Source organism: Corvus cornix, chromosome 10 (genome assembly GCF_000738735.6).
Source record: "Corvus cornix cornix isolate S_Up_H32 chromosome 10, ASM73873v5, whole genome shotgun sequence".
Lineage (NCBI taxonomy): Eukaryota > Metazoa > Chordata > Aves > Passeriformes > Corvidae > Corvus > Corvus cornix.
Genome location: NC_046340.1, coordinates 9,876,377 through 9,893,735, shown reverse-complemented (window position 1 = coordinate 9,893,735; position 17,359 = coordinate 9,876,377). Strand labels below are relative to the sequence as shown.

The 17,359-nt window shown below is 41.9% G+C and overlaps 1 protein-coding gene across 4 annotated transcripts in view; it reads left to right on the top strand.

The window, feature by feature from the left end:
- Window positions 1-16,983, top strand: part of CERS3 (ceramide synthase 3) — a 43,521-nt gene extending 26,538 nt beyond the window's left edge. For 3 of the 4 annotated variants that reach the window (XM_019280921.3, XM_010390985.4, XM_010390986.4), the window contains 2 exons: window positions 496-652; window positions 13,395-16,983. In XM_019280921.3, coding sequence (XP_019136466.2) covers window positions 496-652; window positions 13,395-13,526 — 289 coding nt within the window. In that variant the 3' untranslated portion in view covers window positions 13,527-16,983. The remainder of the gene's footprint in view (window positions 1-495; window positions 653-13,394) is intronic. The other variant, XM_010390988.4, reaches the window with a different exon arrangement.
- Window positions 16,984-17,359: the final 376 nt, after the last annotated feature.

The following is a 17,359-nucleotide window of genomic DNA, read 5'->3' as shown; positions in this document are numbered from 1 at the left end:
TTCTTGTTCTTCAGTTCCTGAGCTTGGAAGCAAAACATGATGAGATTAAAGGGACTCAAAAAGCCCCAAATAATGTAGAAGTAGTGAAGTCTGAAGATGGACAAAACATATGTTAATTAATGAAAAGCCCTGCTGCAAAGCCTGTAGGATTTTCTCTGGATTGTGGATTTCAGATTAGAGAGAATTTACACTAAAAAAAGGCATAGACAAGCTCTGAGTTGCACAGTATCTAGACCACACAGAGATGAAGATCTGAAAAACGGCGACTTTTTCTAACCTCACTTAGAATACTTTCATGCCAGACTCGAATTTCTCATCTTCTGAAGTCTATATTTCAACAGAGATGCATAATCTAGTTAAGGCAGGGCTTGTTAATTAATCTATGATCTTTGCAGAGCTTTTTAATATTAATCAGTTTGGAATATGAAATTAGAAATAAGTATAAATAGCATAAAGCAGAGCTCTTGCACCATAACAATGATCTTTATTTTTTAGGATTCTTCGTGCTACACTGTATCAGCCTACCTACTACTCCACAACTCCTGTCATAGCGTATTTTTTATTCAATGGGATGCTATTGATCCTCCAAGGCTTGCATTTATATTGGGGTTACTTAATTTTCAAGATTTTGAAAAGGTTCGTTTTCCTAAAGGTAAGAAATTTCATTTCCTCAGAAAGGTATGTGAAGTATCAAACAGATGCCAATACCTCCAATAGATTTACTTGGAATTTTGTTGTTTCCCTGACCTTTCAAGTCAGCATTTCTGATAGGGATCTGCAAAGCAGAGAGATGTTCAAATGTGCTTTCTACATCTCATTGTCACACCCAAGGTCTTGGTTGGAATATAAAAACTTCAGCTAGAACAGGGTTTTTTTTGCTTCTATTTTATGTTTTATACCAATAGTAAATGAGAAATGAGCTTTCCCAAAAACTGATGCCCTAAGATGGTCTAGAACTCCTAAGGAATTCTTGTGTTCTGAGTGAAAGCAATCTTTTGTTGCGGGGCTTTGTAGCAACTTAGCAAAAAAGAAGAGAAGTGAGTGATGAGAGTTTTGACTAAAATTTCTCTGCAGTATTTAAATTTCTTCAGATTTGCCTAAATCTGAGGTCAAATAAACTTGAACACTGGGTTTGGATCACAAAAACCATATGAAGCATATCTGGTATTATATTATGACTCCATGAAATACTGTCATGTTCAGCTGGAGCAGAGAAACAGTGCAAGTCTGGTGCTGCCTAAGCTGCTTTTACCTTGTAGAGAACTCATATGGGAAAAACCTCTGAAGAAAACTGCCATTTATGTCTCATTTGATTGCCTGAAGTAGTGACATTTTCATGAGGTCTCGTGCAGTGAAGCATGCAGTGGGGTGCAGGGTGGATAAAATATTTAGCATAAAGCATTAAGAGAAGGACTTTGGAGAATGTCTCTAAGATTTGGCACAAGTGTTGACAGGTATATTTTTCTAGTTAAGACGAAATTGAAGTTGTGCTGTTGAAAATGGTATTTCTTCTGAGGCTCAAGAAACGAAAACTTAATTGAACTGACTGTCCTTTTATCTGAAGCAGTTAAGGCTGTGAATCATCTTAAGGAAATAGAAATATCCCTTTCTCCCTGTATTTAATTGTTGTTTGAGTGCTAACAGGAACCATCCTGTAATTATTGGATTTTTGGATTCTGTCAAATCTTTTGCAAATAGACAGCTGGGTATCATAGGGAGACCAACATCTGCCCTAGAAGTTACAAACTCAGACCTCGTTAGACAGCAAACAGCAGCACAGAAGGGACAAATCTGTGGAGGAAATGGTTTGTGTTGCTCTGCCTCTAAAACAAGCTTCTATGTTCCCTTAGACACTGAGAATCTTGTATTTCTTGTGTGTCATTTACCTCTGTTTGACTAATTACTACATTATTTCTGGCATGACTTATTGAGTAGTAAAGTGCTGCTTGTTTTCTTTTGTGATTTTGGCCTTGTGTCTGTGCTATTCTTGTTCTCTGTGCACAACCCCTCTGATGAAGGGAGAGACATCCCTGTGCCTCCCAGCAGAAGAAAAGGAAGGCTCTGGCAGAGCTCTCCATCCACACTGGTTGGGGTTCTGAGAGCACAGTGCAAGAAGGTGCTCAGATGCAGTGGTGAAGAGGACATTGCCAGGCCAGCTATATAAGGCCCCTGTGCCCTGCCTATATGCCTTTGTAAGGGGAAGAAATGTTTTCTTTTGAGGTAAGAGCTTTGTTGTGTTCATCACTGCTAAAAAATGGGAAAGCACCAAGCCTGCATCCCTACCATGGATTTTTGATTCCTTATACAGCTCTCTGAGAAGAGGGTTTCCAAATAACATTTTTACAGTGGTAGCAGCAGCAGCCTGGGCCGTTTTCAGTCTGGATGACTTCAGCTGGCTTGCATGTGCAGCCTGTTTTCCATAGCAGTGGCAAACTTGGCTGTGAAAGCAGCCACTGCCTCCAGAGCTGGAAAGGCAATGTTGAAAAGAATGGTGTTGGCAAGGCAGCATTTTTATACCAACATCTTTGTTGTAGACATGCTGCACACAAATAGCTGCTGTTATTTTAGGGAAATACCAGTAGACCATCATCCTCATGTTAGAAGGGGTTTGTTTCTCTGCCCAAGACTGCCTGTTTTCTGAATGAAAACTTAGAAATTTTTGATATTTTTCTTGAAGTAACAGTTAGCTACTTCAGATGGAAAAATGAAGTCATGGTGTAACTGGGAATAGGGACTTCTCTTGTTGTTTAACTGAAGGAAGTTCTGAGCATAGAAGGGTGTAAGGAATTTTTTCAGTGCTCTCTCTGCCTAGAGCCATCCTGGAGTTTTGGGGTCACTGCAGCCTCAAGAGCTGGTGGCTTCTTCTACACTTTGCTCTTCCTCCTGAGGAGGGAGATGGCTTTTGACTGAGAGTGGCTGGTCAGAAGCTCTTCATCTCAGATGTCACCTCCCCTCTGCACCAACAGAGGGGACAGTTATCCTCAGTCCTCTGGGATAACTGCTCAGCCAACTGACTTGCTTCAGCAAAAAAGAATTTAGACTAAAAATCTTGCATTTTTCCTCCTCCCAAATACTGCAGCAAGAGATGGATGAAAATGAAGGAAAATGGAAGAAGGGAGATTATCTTCTGCCATCCCTGTGTGTCCTGTTTTCTCAGCCATGGGAGTCTCTGGCACAGAGACTGGTGGCACAGAGCAGCACTGGTGGTCTCCAGGATCATGAAGACTTATGCCACCTTTCCCTCGGTACTCTGGGAATGCCCTAACAAGGGGGAGTTCTACATCCACAAGCTCAGCTATACTCAGCTACTTCATATTAAGAAGCCTTTTGTTTTCCGTGGGGGTAAACTTGAGGGTACAGAATTAAATTTTTCAAATCCATTATTCTTACCTCTGGAAAATATAAATATTCCCAAAATGTCCTTTCTCATATGACATTTGTCACCTTGTGTGGGAGTAAGGCCTGTAAGAAAACTCTTTGAGGTCAGACCTGTAGCCATGTACCAGTTCTGTTTCAAGAGGAAGGAGAACATTCTTCCGTGTAATTTCTTTTCAAGTTAGGTCAGGCAATTGCAATGTTAGCTGCTGGCTGCCATCTTGATGTCCAAGACCTTTTGTTGCTAGGAAACTCCGTGTGTTTCTGTAATATTGTTCAATTACATGGTTAAATTACCCACTTGTATCAAGTTTCAAGCACCACTGAAACATGTCTAGTCATCATGTCTGCACATATGAGAATATTTTAGGAAAATTGAAAAAGCATATAGAGAAGTATGTACATATGCACTGATTTAAAATATCTCGCCAGGAAAATCCCATGGAGATTAAACATTTTATTTCCAAGGTCAGAAAAAGGGAGTGAATGACAGCAGCTTATAGCCACATTATTATGGCAAATTAAGATGTAAAATATATGTTAAACCCATTACACACTGAGTTAAGGTTTTGAGACTATAGTGGTTTAAATCTTGAAAAATATGTGTAAGTTGTAGGAAATGGGCAAGATGTCCACATGTCTCGGATACTTCAGGGCTGATGCAAAGTCCATCAGTGGAGGGTAATGGCAGGTTTCTAACAGACTGTAGTGTGTCCAGGAATAGGTCTTCCTGCTCTTGTAATTGTTTTGCCACCATCAGACCACCTTCAAGGAAGGCAATGAGCTGCTCACTAGTGGCTGCTGTTATTTAGGAGTCATCAGCAGCAATTCTCTTGGATTCACTGTGGTTCTTTCCTCTTCCTGAAGGGGAAAAGACCCTGCATTGCTGTAGATCAGGATTTTGGACTAGTCGCTCTTTAAAAACCTGTCTATGTTCAATATTCCTTTGGCATTTTGTACTTGGTAAGCTTTCTAAAGACTGGGTGGGCATATCCTTGTCCGTTTGTTCATTCCTTATTTGGCCCAAATTCCCAAGGCAACAGTGAGAGTTAGTGTTCAAAGAATGACTAAAAACAGAGTAGGGGAAACTGAAAATGATAAGAAAATACTATTTTGGGTTGAAATGAGAGCTGTGAAGTGCTTGTTATGATACTTCTGCTGTTCCCAGCCATCATTTTTCTACTGCAGCATTTTTCCTCTTGCTTTTTTAATGCTTGATCTGCTTGCATCAAACAAATTGAAATTTAATGAGAATTAGCACATTCAGTGAAAAGTCATTCCCTTCAGAAAAATGCTATACTACAGGACTTAAACAGAGGACAGGGTTTATTTCCTAACCTAGAGGCACATAAGATTTTTGTTTTCTTTTACTTGCATGTTTTGTTAGGCCTGTGCTGCCCAGTTAGGGTTGGGATGCTGGTAAAACAGACCTACAGGTGCACTTGCCTTAATTCCAAGTGGCTGTTTTAAAAGCAGCAATTTTAGAGGCTAATGATAATCCTAGTGAGTTACATTTTCATGACTGTGGAACTGGGAAGTTGTAGAAAAGCTTTTCCTGGATATTTTGTTGTTCCCTTCTAGACTGGGAAGGGCCAATACACACTGATGTTCTGCTTTGGAGTTTGAGTTCTCTCAGTGGAGGGTTAGCACAAACACAAGACAGGTTGAACTAGATTAGTAGGGGTTGCTTTTTCTCCATTTTAAAGGAAAACAGGTTGTGGAGAAGCTGAATTTGTTGCTTCTCAACAGATGAATATTTATGGCAGATTTTCTCATGAGGATAGCTTATCAGGGGAGCAAAATAGGCCAAATGAAAGCTTTCTCTCTTAGACATAAAAACCAGTCAATCTGAGAGCCTTCCCAGTTGGTTAAAATGATTGCCCTTGGGATGTGAGCTGTTTAATAGCCTGGAGATGGGAGTTAGCCAGCCAGGTCAGTAGTGTGGAGGCTCGTGCCCTAGTAAAGGGAAATTACTTCCTGTTACGACTTTCTTTCATCTGCGTATTTCCCATTATGCTCCAGCAATCCAGTTAAACCCAAAGCCTGGCTACATGTCTCACTTGATGGTGCCAAATTCATCCAAGGGAGGAGGGTGGGAGGCAGGCAGAAGGAGCATAGAAGAGTTCGAGGTTTGCTGGCTCGTATTCACAGTGACAGGCAAGGAGCAGAGAAGCTGGGGAGCCCTGGAGTCCTGCCCTTCCAGGGATTTGGAGTCAAGGCTGCCCCCAGCCATGGATCTTGTCAAAGTGTGCAGCCCAGCAGAGCCTGTGAAAGAGAAAAAGCCACCAGTTCTTCTCCACTGTGCCAATCCAAGAGCGCTCTTTGGTCACTGGAGCCTCAACCAGTTTTCCTGGCACTGGGAGTTAAAAGGCAGATTTCTATTTAAATCTTTACATTTACTCCCTTCTGAAAGGGGTCAGCAGCTGAGCAGTGACTTCCAGGGAGGTGTGTTATATATGCTTAGTGTATTGTATGTTATACCACACACTAAAATATACTTCTCAGGTTTCAATACAGCAACAATGTTCTTTGCTGGATTTTTTTTTTCAATTTTTTAATAAACTCTCCTTAGAATTCCCATAATTCCACAACATTTTTCACTTGAACATTATATAAAAATCAGGTAAATGTTTGAAAACCTGGGTTAAAGGCTGTTGTGACCATTGTGGAGGAATGAACTAATGAGAAACAGCAGAAAATAAATTGTGAGCGTGTGATTGTAATAGATAGGTGGTGAAGGTATGCTGGGGTGGGAGCACTGGGAAAAGTACCCTTCCACAGCCGTGTTGTGCACACACAGGACTGTGCAGGAGCAGCCTCAGTCCTCTGGCCAGAATCCAACAAACTGGGGGTGTGGATGCTCCCTTTGCCTGTCTCACATTGGCCGTGCCATAAACAGCTCTGATGCAATAAAAGTCTGCTCTTTCCGAAGTAGCTGAGTTTGACTTCAGTAGGAGCTGCAGATGACCACTGCCTCTAAGAATAGAATCCCAAGCCTCCATGCAGTCCTGAAGCTTCCTGGCCTGGCCATTCCCGTGGCGTTGATCTGGGGCCAGGCTCTCAGCTGGTAGGAATGAGCACGGCTCAATGGGATTGTGTCAGTTTTCACCAGCAATGGATCTGGCCAAACAAGCACCCCCTCCCCTCTCTGCGAGTTCCCTGGCACAAGGCAACTCCACTTCTAGTAAATCCCTGATCCAAATTATTCTTTTGATGTGCAAGTTCCTGATTCAGAGAAAAGACAAATGTTGGTAAAGTTTTTGTTCTAAAATTAATTGCTTTACCTTGCTGTTCACAGAAGGGTATTTGCTGACAGGTTTTCTGGCTTCTCATTTTAACTGCTTGTATCTTTTAATTTTCTAGCAAGATCTTTATGAAAAGTTCAATTTCTTGCTAGTTTTATGTATACACCTCTATAAAAATTATATATATGTAATAGTGTGCATATGTATTTATTTTTTTCAATTGCCAAAAATCAGTTCATAGAGCAAAGCCTAAGCCTTTACAGGACTTTTGATGCCTTCATTTACTATTTTTAATATATTCTGCAGAGGTTTGAATTGTGACTTTGTTATGAGGTGAATAATTCTTATGCTTTCAGAGGGAGTTACTGAACTGCAATCTGGTGAATCTATTTAAGAAAAGATTGAAATAAAGCTAGTTAATGATAGGTTAATATCAATTGAGAAAGAAAGTTGTTCTGTCTTGTATTTAAATAAAATGTTTCCCTAGGAGGACCTGGGAGTGCTCCATAATCATAATTACATGGCAAGAAGGGAGGAAATCCTTTAAAGGAGCAGTTTGTCCTCTGTAACACAATTGTAGTGACTTTTGATCAGGCACAGGACACTGCAGGTTCCCCACAGCAGGAAGCACAGAAGGCAGCCGGAGCAGGCAGGGATGGGTGTGAAGCAGCTCCAGGGTGGGATTCATCTTGTGTAACTTAGGCTGTGCCTACCACAATTTCCAGGGTCCCTCTGTAACTGGTGGGGGAGGAGTGGTGTCCCCATCTCTGTATCATTTGGCTCAGTAAGGAAATCGCATAAAACTTTGTTCACTGGGTGCTACTTAAAGTATTCCATATCCAGCCTTGATAGCAGGGTGTTTGCGTGTGGAAATGCTCTTAGGTATTGTGATATGAATATAAGAAAAAAAACATTAGTTGTTAGGTATGCAACTGAAATTAGACTGATGTTTAAGTGTGGATATAAGGTTTAGATGCATCACAACAGGAATGGAATCGTGTCTAAGGATGTAGAGAAATGTCCCTGTTGGACAGAAGTGCCTGTCACATACCTGTGCTTTGTGGTCTCAGTACACAGTGCTGCAAGGCTTCTGTAGGAATACTCTTCAGCAGCTGTGTTGTTTCCAAATATTAATTAAGTGCAGTATCATACCTCACCAGGAGCAGCACGAGTGTCTGATCAGCTGTTCTGTAGCCAAAACAGCATTTCTAAGGAGTAAAAGTGCATGTTCTGATAAAAGTTCATACCACTGAACTCCTTAGCTTAACGCGAATTCTGTCCTAGGGTAAAAAAAAGTTCACTATAGAGAACAGCATCAAACGCCTATTATTTTGTTCTTTGTTTCTTTGCCAACTGTGGATTTAAAATTGGAATAATTCAAAAAGCAGTGGGACATTATGACTCACTCGGTACCTCCTGGGCTTTTGACATTATCGTAAAGCCCCGTACGCCGCAGTGCGAGGTTTAGTCAGTGGATTTCAATAACTCAGCCAGCAGACTCGGCTGCAACCACAGAGAACATGATTAGCTGTAAACAATGACTTAGTTCTTCAGAACATTCGGGGCATTAGAGCCCCAGTTCCAGGTGTGCTGTGCTGAGTGACACCACCAGTGAGGTTTTCTTGGGGTTAAATTTATCCTGTCAGTCAAAATCAGGGACATGTTCTAGTAGCAACATCTAGTTTTATAAAGCTATTCTTTTCAATAATTGTGGAATTAGTGTAACTTTTAATTTGTTTTTTACAAGTCTTCTTTGAGTCCCCTCTGCAAACTGCCAGTGGAAAGCTTGGGGAATGGTATTACATAGAAGAGATAGACTAAATACGAGGACTTTTTGCCACAAGATGTCCAATTCAATTAACTTAGAAAGTCTGCATCTTCATTTAAAAACTGCAGAAAGCAGAGTCCAACTATGTATCTTCCATGGAGGATAAACATTATTTATGTTGCCTGGTGTGTATGAGCTGAAAAGGGAAATATATTTTCCAATAAAATCTTCCAGGCTGGAAATACAGAAGAGTTTGCTTGAATCCAAATGTATATTGCTTAGTCTCAATAGGAAAGTAAAGACTTATTAAGTCATATGTCAGCTGAGTTGAATTATTGATGTTGAATTCAACATGTTGAACTCAGAGATTCATCAACTTTATAGTATTATTTGTTAGAAAAGTACCCCCTTCTATCTATTTGGACCGAGTTTTTATTATCTCTTGTTTATTATCTCTTTTATTTGAGGCGGTGGTTGCTGACCTGACTAATAGCTTTCATCTTTGTACTTCAAGCTGTTTCCATATGTGCAGGTGCTGTGGAATTTACTGTCTTTACATTGAAAAATCAAGATCTAGTCAATGTGTTTGTGGCTGTTTAAATGAAAATATTTTTAAGGTAGAATTAAGGTATAAGGTTCTGATTTTAATAGAAGATGCTTTTAAGAGTCAGGAAATTCCAACTAAATTATAAGTATTTGAAAGTCCAAAAATCTAAATTTCACCAGATTAAAAACCAAAATTCTGGAATCAGCTCTGAATTGTTTTGATACATCAGTACTTGGTAGGAGAAATCCAGTTAACTGTGTGGGTGTAAACTATGCTCAACCCAAAAGATTAATTGGTTCTAGTCTTGTCCAGTCAGAGGCCAAATTGAAATCTTCTTATGCTGCTGAGAAGCCTGGAGTCAGTGTTGATCCCACCAGGTGAGTTAGGTTTGGAACATCTCCCACCACTCACACGGACACAGTAAGAATCATGGAACCACAGAACTGGTTTGGGTCGGAAGGGACTTTAAAGCTCATCCCATCCCACCCCCTGCCATGGGCATGGACACCTTCCACTAAAGGAGGTTGCTCCAAACCCTGTCCAGTCTGGCTTTGGACTCTCCCAGAGATCCATCCACAGCTTCTCTGGGCAATCTGTGCCAGGGCCTCCCCAGCCTCACAGGGAACCGACAGTGCATTTGCTAGCAAGGGCCCTTCCCCTTCTGAGAAACCAGAGGCATGTTGCTCAGGCTTCCTCTCTGTTTGTAGGATCAGTCCACGTTGCTACAATATATTTTTGCCTTTTTAATACTACTTGGCACTGTCTTTTCCTCCACTCTTACACCTTCCACTTGAACTACCCTGCTGTGGCAGATATGGAGCCGTGGCTGCAGTGTGACCTCAGCATGCACTGGACGAAGGTGTCACATTCCCAGTAAAGGGGGGCAGGAGGGAAGCCCCACTTCAGCAGTGATGTTCCCATGGTGTCACCAGCCCAGGGGACAGGAAACCAACACTTCCATCAGTTGTCAGCACAGCCATGTCCTTCTGCTGCTCTCCTCAGCTGTAGCGGAGTGCAGGGCCAAGGGCTTGTCAAGAGGGAAGTGATTTCTGAGTGCTTTATTGAGAGACAAACTTGTACAATTAGGAGTAAATTCTCTGTTAGTTTAGATGGAGATTTGACCAGTACTTTTCTGCTTACAAGAGGCTGGGAGGTGGCCTATGAATTTTGTTCATCTTGTAACTTTGAGAAGTCTTTTTCCATGGTGAAGTCACTTAGAAGGTCCTTTACCGTTCATGTAGTGCTAATGACTTCAATGATACATGTTCTAACAGCAGTGAAATGCAAGAAGCCAAAACTACCTTAACAAATACGGTTCATTTAACTAAAAGAGGCAGACTGAGCAGCAGGTGGAAGGGTTAAACAAAAGGAAAAAAGATTATAAAAGTTTGCGGCTTTGGCTTCACTACAAATGGCTCTCTTGCAGACTTTATAGCATTAGTGTTGCTTCTCATAAACCTTGAAACCATTCATCCATTTATAAAGATTAAATTGGTTAGTCATCCAGAACAGAAAACCTACACATCCATTTTGTCTGTTACTCTAAACCAGCTGAAGTATAATAAATGCAGTTGATGCCATTAAACTAAAGCATTGAGTATTAATGATGGCCTCAGCTGTGGTATTTACAGTTTGCCAGCTCTTGTGTTCCTGATAGTATATTCATCTGCTGCTGCTCAGGGACAGTCAGAGCGCAGCCTTTGAGTTGGAAAACATGAGTATAATATATGATGTGAGGGGTTCAGAGAAAACATCTTGGTGTTAAGGCAGGGAAAATCCTAGAAATGTTACAATTTTTGTTAGTATTAGAAGGTCAAAGTTAAGAGGCACAAACTTCACTTAGGATATCTTAATATATTTATAATGGTCTGTTAAACAGTTTGCAAAGACAGGTTTGTTTGGATTTCCAGTTACAGATGAAGCTATTGCTATTTCAAGTTCTGTCACTTAAGCCAGACAAAAATGGCCAGACTTTCCTAAAGCAGGAATTTGTAAAAACACTTTGTCAGGAAGCAAGTTTATTAGTACAAAAGATAGTAAAAATTAAATTTAATTTAGCAGCATTTTTTCTTGATTAGTATCAGGATTTCAGAAGTAACACTTTTTCCCAAAATTAAGAAATTTTCAGTGATTACTTCAGAATACAAAGAAATTTAATTCTGCTGCTTTGAAATCTGTAACATGTTCTCTCAAAGGCAGGCATTTTACAGTGGGCTGGAAAAAACGTGACATGATTTTTAATTACTACATACAGTGCCTTTAATCAGAGCATCCAGCTTGACAGCATTAAAACTGGGAAGCAAACTCTGAGTTTCCAGTTCCATGCTGGAAATGCCAGCTCATTCCTATAGGAAACAGGAATCAATATCACATAGTGGCCATCATTCAAAGCAGAGCAGTTTGCCAGCTGTTCTTAAGCACAGGCTTGAGCACCAGCAACCTGTGTGCAGCACAAGGAGGGACTCCAAATGAAATACCACAAACTTCCCTGACTCTACTCCCAGTGAGCCCCAAAATGCTGCTCCCTGTCACTGCCCACAGTGCAGCCTCAGGGAGATGAGAGCGCTTCCAGGGAGTGCAGTGGATTTGGCATCAGACACTGCTTAGGATTAGTTTGTTTTTTCTTTCTGAAACATTTCTGGTGGCAGAAAAGCAACAATCCTCCCCCCACCCCCTCAGCATTTGTCTTTTACTGCAAATACAAATGGCAAAAATACCAAGAGCGAGTGAGGTGATCTGAAAGAGCCAGAACCTCATAAATTGTGTGGGAAAGGCTGTCTTGCCTTTTCTCTAACTGATGGCATGCCAAGTTTATTTTACAGTATTTACAGTAAGATTTGTTTGTTTTGATACCCTTTGTAAGTTGTTAGGGAAAAGGCAAAAGAAAATCTCCAGGAAGTTTATAGTTTGTGATGAGCCAGAGATCAGGCTTTAATTTGCTTTCTAGCCCTATACCTTTTACTAGGAGTGTAATATATGAAGGGATATGAGATTGCAATTGGATGAGTTATTACTGGGCTGTTATTTATTTTCTCTGCAAGAATTTGGTGCTTAAGAAAGACCTCAGAGCAGCACGCTAAGGAAGTGGAATTGTTAGTTCATTCTGAGAGCACATACAGGAGGGGCAGGAACAACCCTGGTTTTTCCTCCCTGTATCACCGCTCTGACCTTGGCACATCACAGGGAGAACAAGCAGCCTCTGCTTGTGACACTGAGGTCCAGATGGATGACATAAGAACAGATTTATCCACGACAGAGTGGTCCCAGTGTGGCTGTGCAGGCAGAGTATTTCTGTGCTGACATTCCTGCCAGCTCCAGCACATGGCTCGGGAGGCAGCACTCTCTCTGTCATGAGGATAAGCCCCAGGTTTCTCTCAGGCCAAGCATCCTTCAGTACAAAAAGATAACAAGTGGTGCCTCTTCTTGGGCACCACTTAGGAATCAGGAAGAAGGAAGAGTTTTCTGGATGTACAACATCTCTAACTAGAGCATTCCTGCCCAAAGTCTATGGAGCAGGTCACTCGTTGGTGTGAAAAGTCTTCCAGGCAGGTGCTGCTCTTGTGAGCTTGTGCACTGAAGGGAAAGCAGGGGTGTTTGGGTTTAATGCTGAAGCCTTGATTGTTTGAAGCAAACTTCTGAACACACTGTAGGGCCTTGGGTTATGGCAGGAGTTGAGAAATAGGAGACTAATGGTGTATTTTATGTGCCGTGACAAACAGCACAGCGTGGTCTCACCTCTCCCTGAAACACAGGGGTAGACACAATGACTTTTGTCTGTGTGGTGGAAGCATTCACTCCTTCCATTTTTGACTGTTTGGGACGAAGCATGATTGCCAAATGTTAGGAGCTGTCCCTATGGAGCTGGGGAGGGATTTTCCTAAGGCCAGACTGCCTCACTGACCCCTTCTGTCCCTGCTCATGGAGCAGCCGTTCTCCTGGGCAGTTTCCTTAGCAGGGTGATAAACCCAAGATATGCAATAGCTGTACAGACACAGCCTCCCCTGTGCCACTGTTGACGTGCTGTGTACACCACTGAGCAGGAAAGAGCATTTTAGGGTCAGCAAGTGTCTTTGAGCAAAGCTGGTGCCGGGAGATGCTGGCACAACTCACCACTGTTTAGTTTACACCTGTCAGAAGCAGGCAGCCTCTCAGCTCCTGTGTTTGGGTGAGTGTATTCATCATATTTAGCTTTTAAACAGTATTCTTTTCATCTTTGCTGCACTTCACAGCTGTTAATTAATCCCACAGCACTCAGGGATTAATAGTAACACTTTACAGGGAAAAGCAGATATGAGCAAGAAGGGGTCAAGTGGCTGTGCTGAGGCCATGGAAGCAGTTTTGACTAAAGAACATTTGGTTCTGCAAGATTAAAGTGTTGTTAAGTGATCTCTCCATTTTGGGGGCAGGGTGTGTTTCTGGGGGGCAGTAGAATATGTTCACAGTCTTTTCTTCTCCCTAGGACTTGAAAGATGATCGGAGCGATGAAGAAGAGGAAGATTCTCTTACAGATACTGAAGAGGAGTCCACAAAGAATGGCAACAAGAACAGTAGTGGGTCAAGCAAACACCTCCTAAGCAGCAGTCACCACTAGCCCTGTCCTGCCTCACCTCCTGCAGTGATTCCTGCTCTGGTTTTAGCCCAACCTACAGGATAGGATTTAAGTCAAAAGGCTTGTGAGAGACTGTGATTGATTCATTGTTGGCTACTGGACCTGGAAAAAAGCCCAGTTTAGAGGAGAGGGAGAAATTGCATAACATGACAAAATGTGTTAATGACCCACTTTCGGAATCGTTGCAGAGTGTGTGGAAAGATGTTTGGACACGCTGACTGACAGTGCTCCACAAGGGCAAAGCTCAAGAGAGTCAAGTAATTTAGTGTCCCATTGATTCTAGTGTGGTTTTCAATCTGATTTAAGATATATTTCATCAAACAGTTTAAATCACAGACATTTTATGGTAGGTAGGTAGTGTGAACTCCATTAGGGACCAGAATTACTCAATGTGGGAAAAATTTGACAGTGCTGTACAGTGACTGGCATTTTAGTCTTTACTTTTCAGTTTAAACCCTCATCAAAATGGGTATTTTTCTGAGTTATATTTCATTTCCTCTGGAGGCCAGAGGAAGCAAACATGGAAGAATTCAAATTATTTGTCTGTGAAGTGTTGGCTTCAATGCAGAAATACTGTCTTTCTCTGAAGTGATAGATAGCTGAAATACTGTGTCAAGGAAGTCTTTGCTGTTAAAACAGCAAAACTCAGCCCCAGTTCTCCACTGAGCTCCAGGCTTCTTAGATGTCTTTCAGTCATTTTGGCCCAGTGTTAGAATAGAAGGCACAGAGGGGAGAGAAGAGGGCAAATGGAAATTGGGTCTTTTCACAGATTCTTGTGCACTTTTTTGTCTCCAAAACTGCCAAACACCTCCTGCTCCAGGCACATCTTCAGACCAGAAAGTTAAAAGCAAATCTCATCTATTCCCTTCTCATGAGCTTGTCTCACAACTTTGGATACTCCCTTCTCTGGAGCGAGGCCACCCAGTTCTGATCTGTGGTTCTGGAGTGTTTGCTGCAGGTACCCGAGCACTGGGGAGCACGGGACTGGCACAGGATGTCACACTGTCACTGCTGTGCGTTCATTTGATACCAGGATCTGTATTTCCATCTCTGCTCTTTTATGAAATCCAGGAGTCACATCAGCTAGACCCAAACTTGGATGTGACTTCAGCCACATGCTGTTGTATATGCTGTAACCAGTGAGCAACAGCTCCTCTTACCTGAAGTGCCTCTACCCTAAACTTGCACTTCTGTTCTAACACCAGTGGGGTTGCAGCAGCATTTTCAGTCCCGGGGCTCTCCATGGAGAGCCCAGGCCTTGTAAACAGGGTGGTGCCAGTCCCATTTCCCTCTGCATTAGCTCACAAGGTCATAAAGGATTTGTGTCATAAGTTTGGGAGGCAAGAGGCTCTGCATGTGGTTCTACAGTAGCTGGGATCATCTGGGGACCTAAATCCAGTAGCTTGATAGAGGCCAGGGGACCACTCCTAGAATAGCCTCAGTTCAGAGTGTTTGGTTCAGAACGGCTCTGTTCCCCTCTGGCTGCTCCGGCAGGAATTGGTGACCTACGGGAAGCATTATATGACTGACTTGTTTTCCCAAGATTTCCTTGGCAAGTGGGATGTAATTCAGTGACTGAAACATTGAAAGAATGGGAAATGTTTGGAATCTCAGATATGAAAAAGAAGTGGATTTCATGCAGTTACAAGAAGCTGTAGGATGGCTTTGTTACAGAGGCTTAATTTTCTTACGGTGTCTATAATTTTTTACTTATGTTTTGGACCATTTTGAACCCAAATGTGCATGTTTTACCACAAAGGGAATTACACTGAGGAAGGAGCATGGCCTACAGCTTCTGAGAAGGAAGGGAGATGTGTGGTGGTGGAATGGGGCCCCTGTTTCCGTGCTTGTAGTTCAGTGGTGCCACTTGGGCTGAGTGGGCGGAACCCCCTCAGCAGCCTTTGGCCAGCAGTCCTCTTCCTGCACAGATAAGGAGAACACCTTAAATACTGGGGGGGGGGGGCAGAATATGGGAAGTATAAGCACTGGTGGCATCATGTAAAGCAACTGGAGAGTTTGGCAGGGGCACAGTTCTTATCGGGGCTCGTTTATTGCCTGCGTGAAAAACACTTTCCTAACAAAACGTGGAAACCCGGCGTCTTGGAGGCTTTACACTCCCTTGGAGAGACAACGGTGCTTTCTTCGAGATGTAACGGAATTTTGGGAGGTGGCCAGGACATTATCATTTGATTTTGGTGCCAGAAGCTTTCCTCCTATGACTAGGAAAGGAATTCAGGAAAGGAAACACAAAGAATGATGTTGTCACAGGAATGAACCTCTGAACAACTACTGATTTTTAAACTGGAATTTATAGTCTCCTTGAGGCCAAAACTTGCCTTTCCTACTCAGGACAAGTCTCCCACTGAAGCCAATTAACTCTATTGGAGTCTTGCCTAGGAAAAATTTTGGATTGCAGTTATCCAACCTAATTGCAAGAACTGTTGTTCTAAGCTGATGTGAAACTGAGATCCTAAAGGAAGAACAAAAGGTAGATAAATACACTCAGACATGAAACTTTGAGGCAAATTTTGGGTGAGTACAGAAGAATATGGAAGAAAATAACATCCTGAAGGTGAAGATTAAGTCTGGGCACAGTAAACAACCAAATAACATTGCAGTGGGAGGGGTGGAAGGCAGGCAGGCCACAGAGGGCCCTTTAGAGGGATTACTGTCATGGGCAACCAAGGTGATAGCCCTAAAAATTCTGAATGTAAATCACTCAGTCCTGCTAATAAATACCCACAGCACAGAAAGAAGTGGGAATAGGCTGTCATAATGTCCCCTGTTAACACCAGATTGGTCATTCCTGGAGTTATGTGTGTTTAATTTCCCCTTTTTACTGATGGAAACTCAGAAACAAGAAGTTGAGGTCATGGGGGCACAATTTCTGCTAAAGAAATTCATGTCATGGTGCTTCAAGATTTTCAGTCTATTCAATGCAATGCAGATTCAACATTTTTATAATCTCGTTGTGAAGAGTCTCGAAGTGCGGGTGCAGTATAACTGCAGGCCTGTATGGGAGCACTGATAGACTCTAACATTTTATTTTTACCATTTCACAAAGTGTGTCCTGGTTCAATGAGTTGACACTGTGCATCTGGCTTTGCTGTGTCACTTTGACCATGCCAAAGATAGAGCTATAGACTGAAAATCAAATCTTAGTCCATAAGACTCAGGGGAAACTCTTCTGTTCCATTTAATTTCTCTGGATTTAATTCAGATGTTCTTGTCCGTGTGTACTCTGCTTCCTCCGTACTTGTGTCATACTTAGATTTACCAGCCTGCTCTGGATTGGGTTTACAGATCTCCTTTACTCCACACAACTCATTTTGTCAATTCATATTATTTGGTATAATTACCTTTTTTTTGTTCTTAATGCCACTGACTTTGTCTGGTCAATTGAAATACACACTACAAATAAATATTTTTTAAAAACAGGTGTCTATGTAAGGATTTCCCTGTTTTTTCTGCCTTACAGTGTCCTCCTCTCTGCTTTCCATTCCCTCCAAGCTTTCTGATGAGAGCCTCGTTACTTCAGGAACTAATTCCTTACTCTTCCGAGTTTTTCCATTGCCTGGAAAAAGCTGGATGATCCACAACCTTCACAAGACCTAACAGCAATGTCTGTAAATGAACTTGTGTTTTTCTGAACAATTAATGAACAGAGAGGAAACAAAATTAATGGAGGCCTCATCCATCCTTTATATTATTCAAGATTTATGCTTTGATTGAAGTACTTGTAAGTGCTCCTATGTACACCAGGAAGGTTACACCTGTTTGTATCTCTACCCAGCTGGGTTTTGTGGTGCATATTA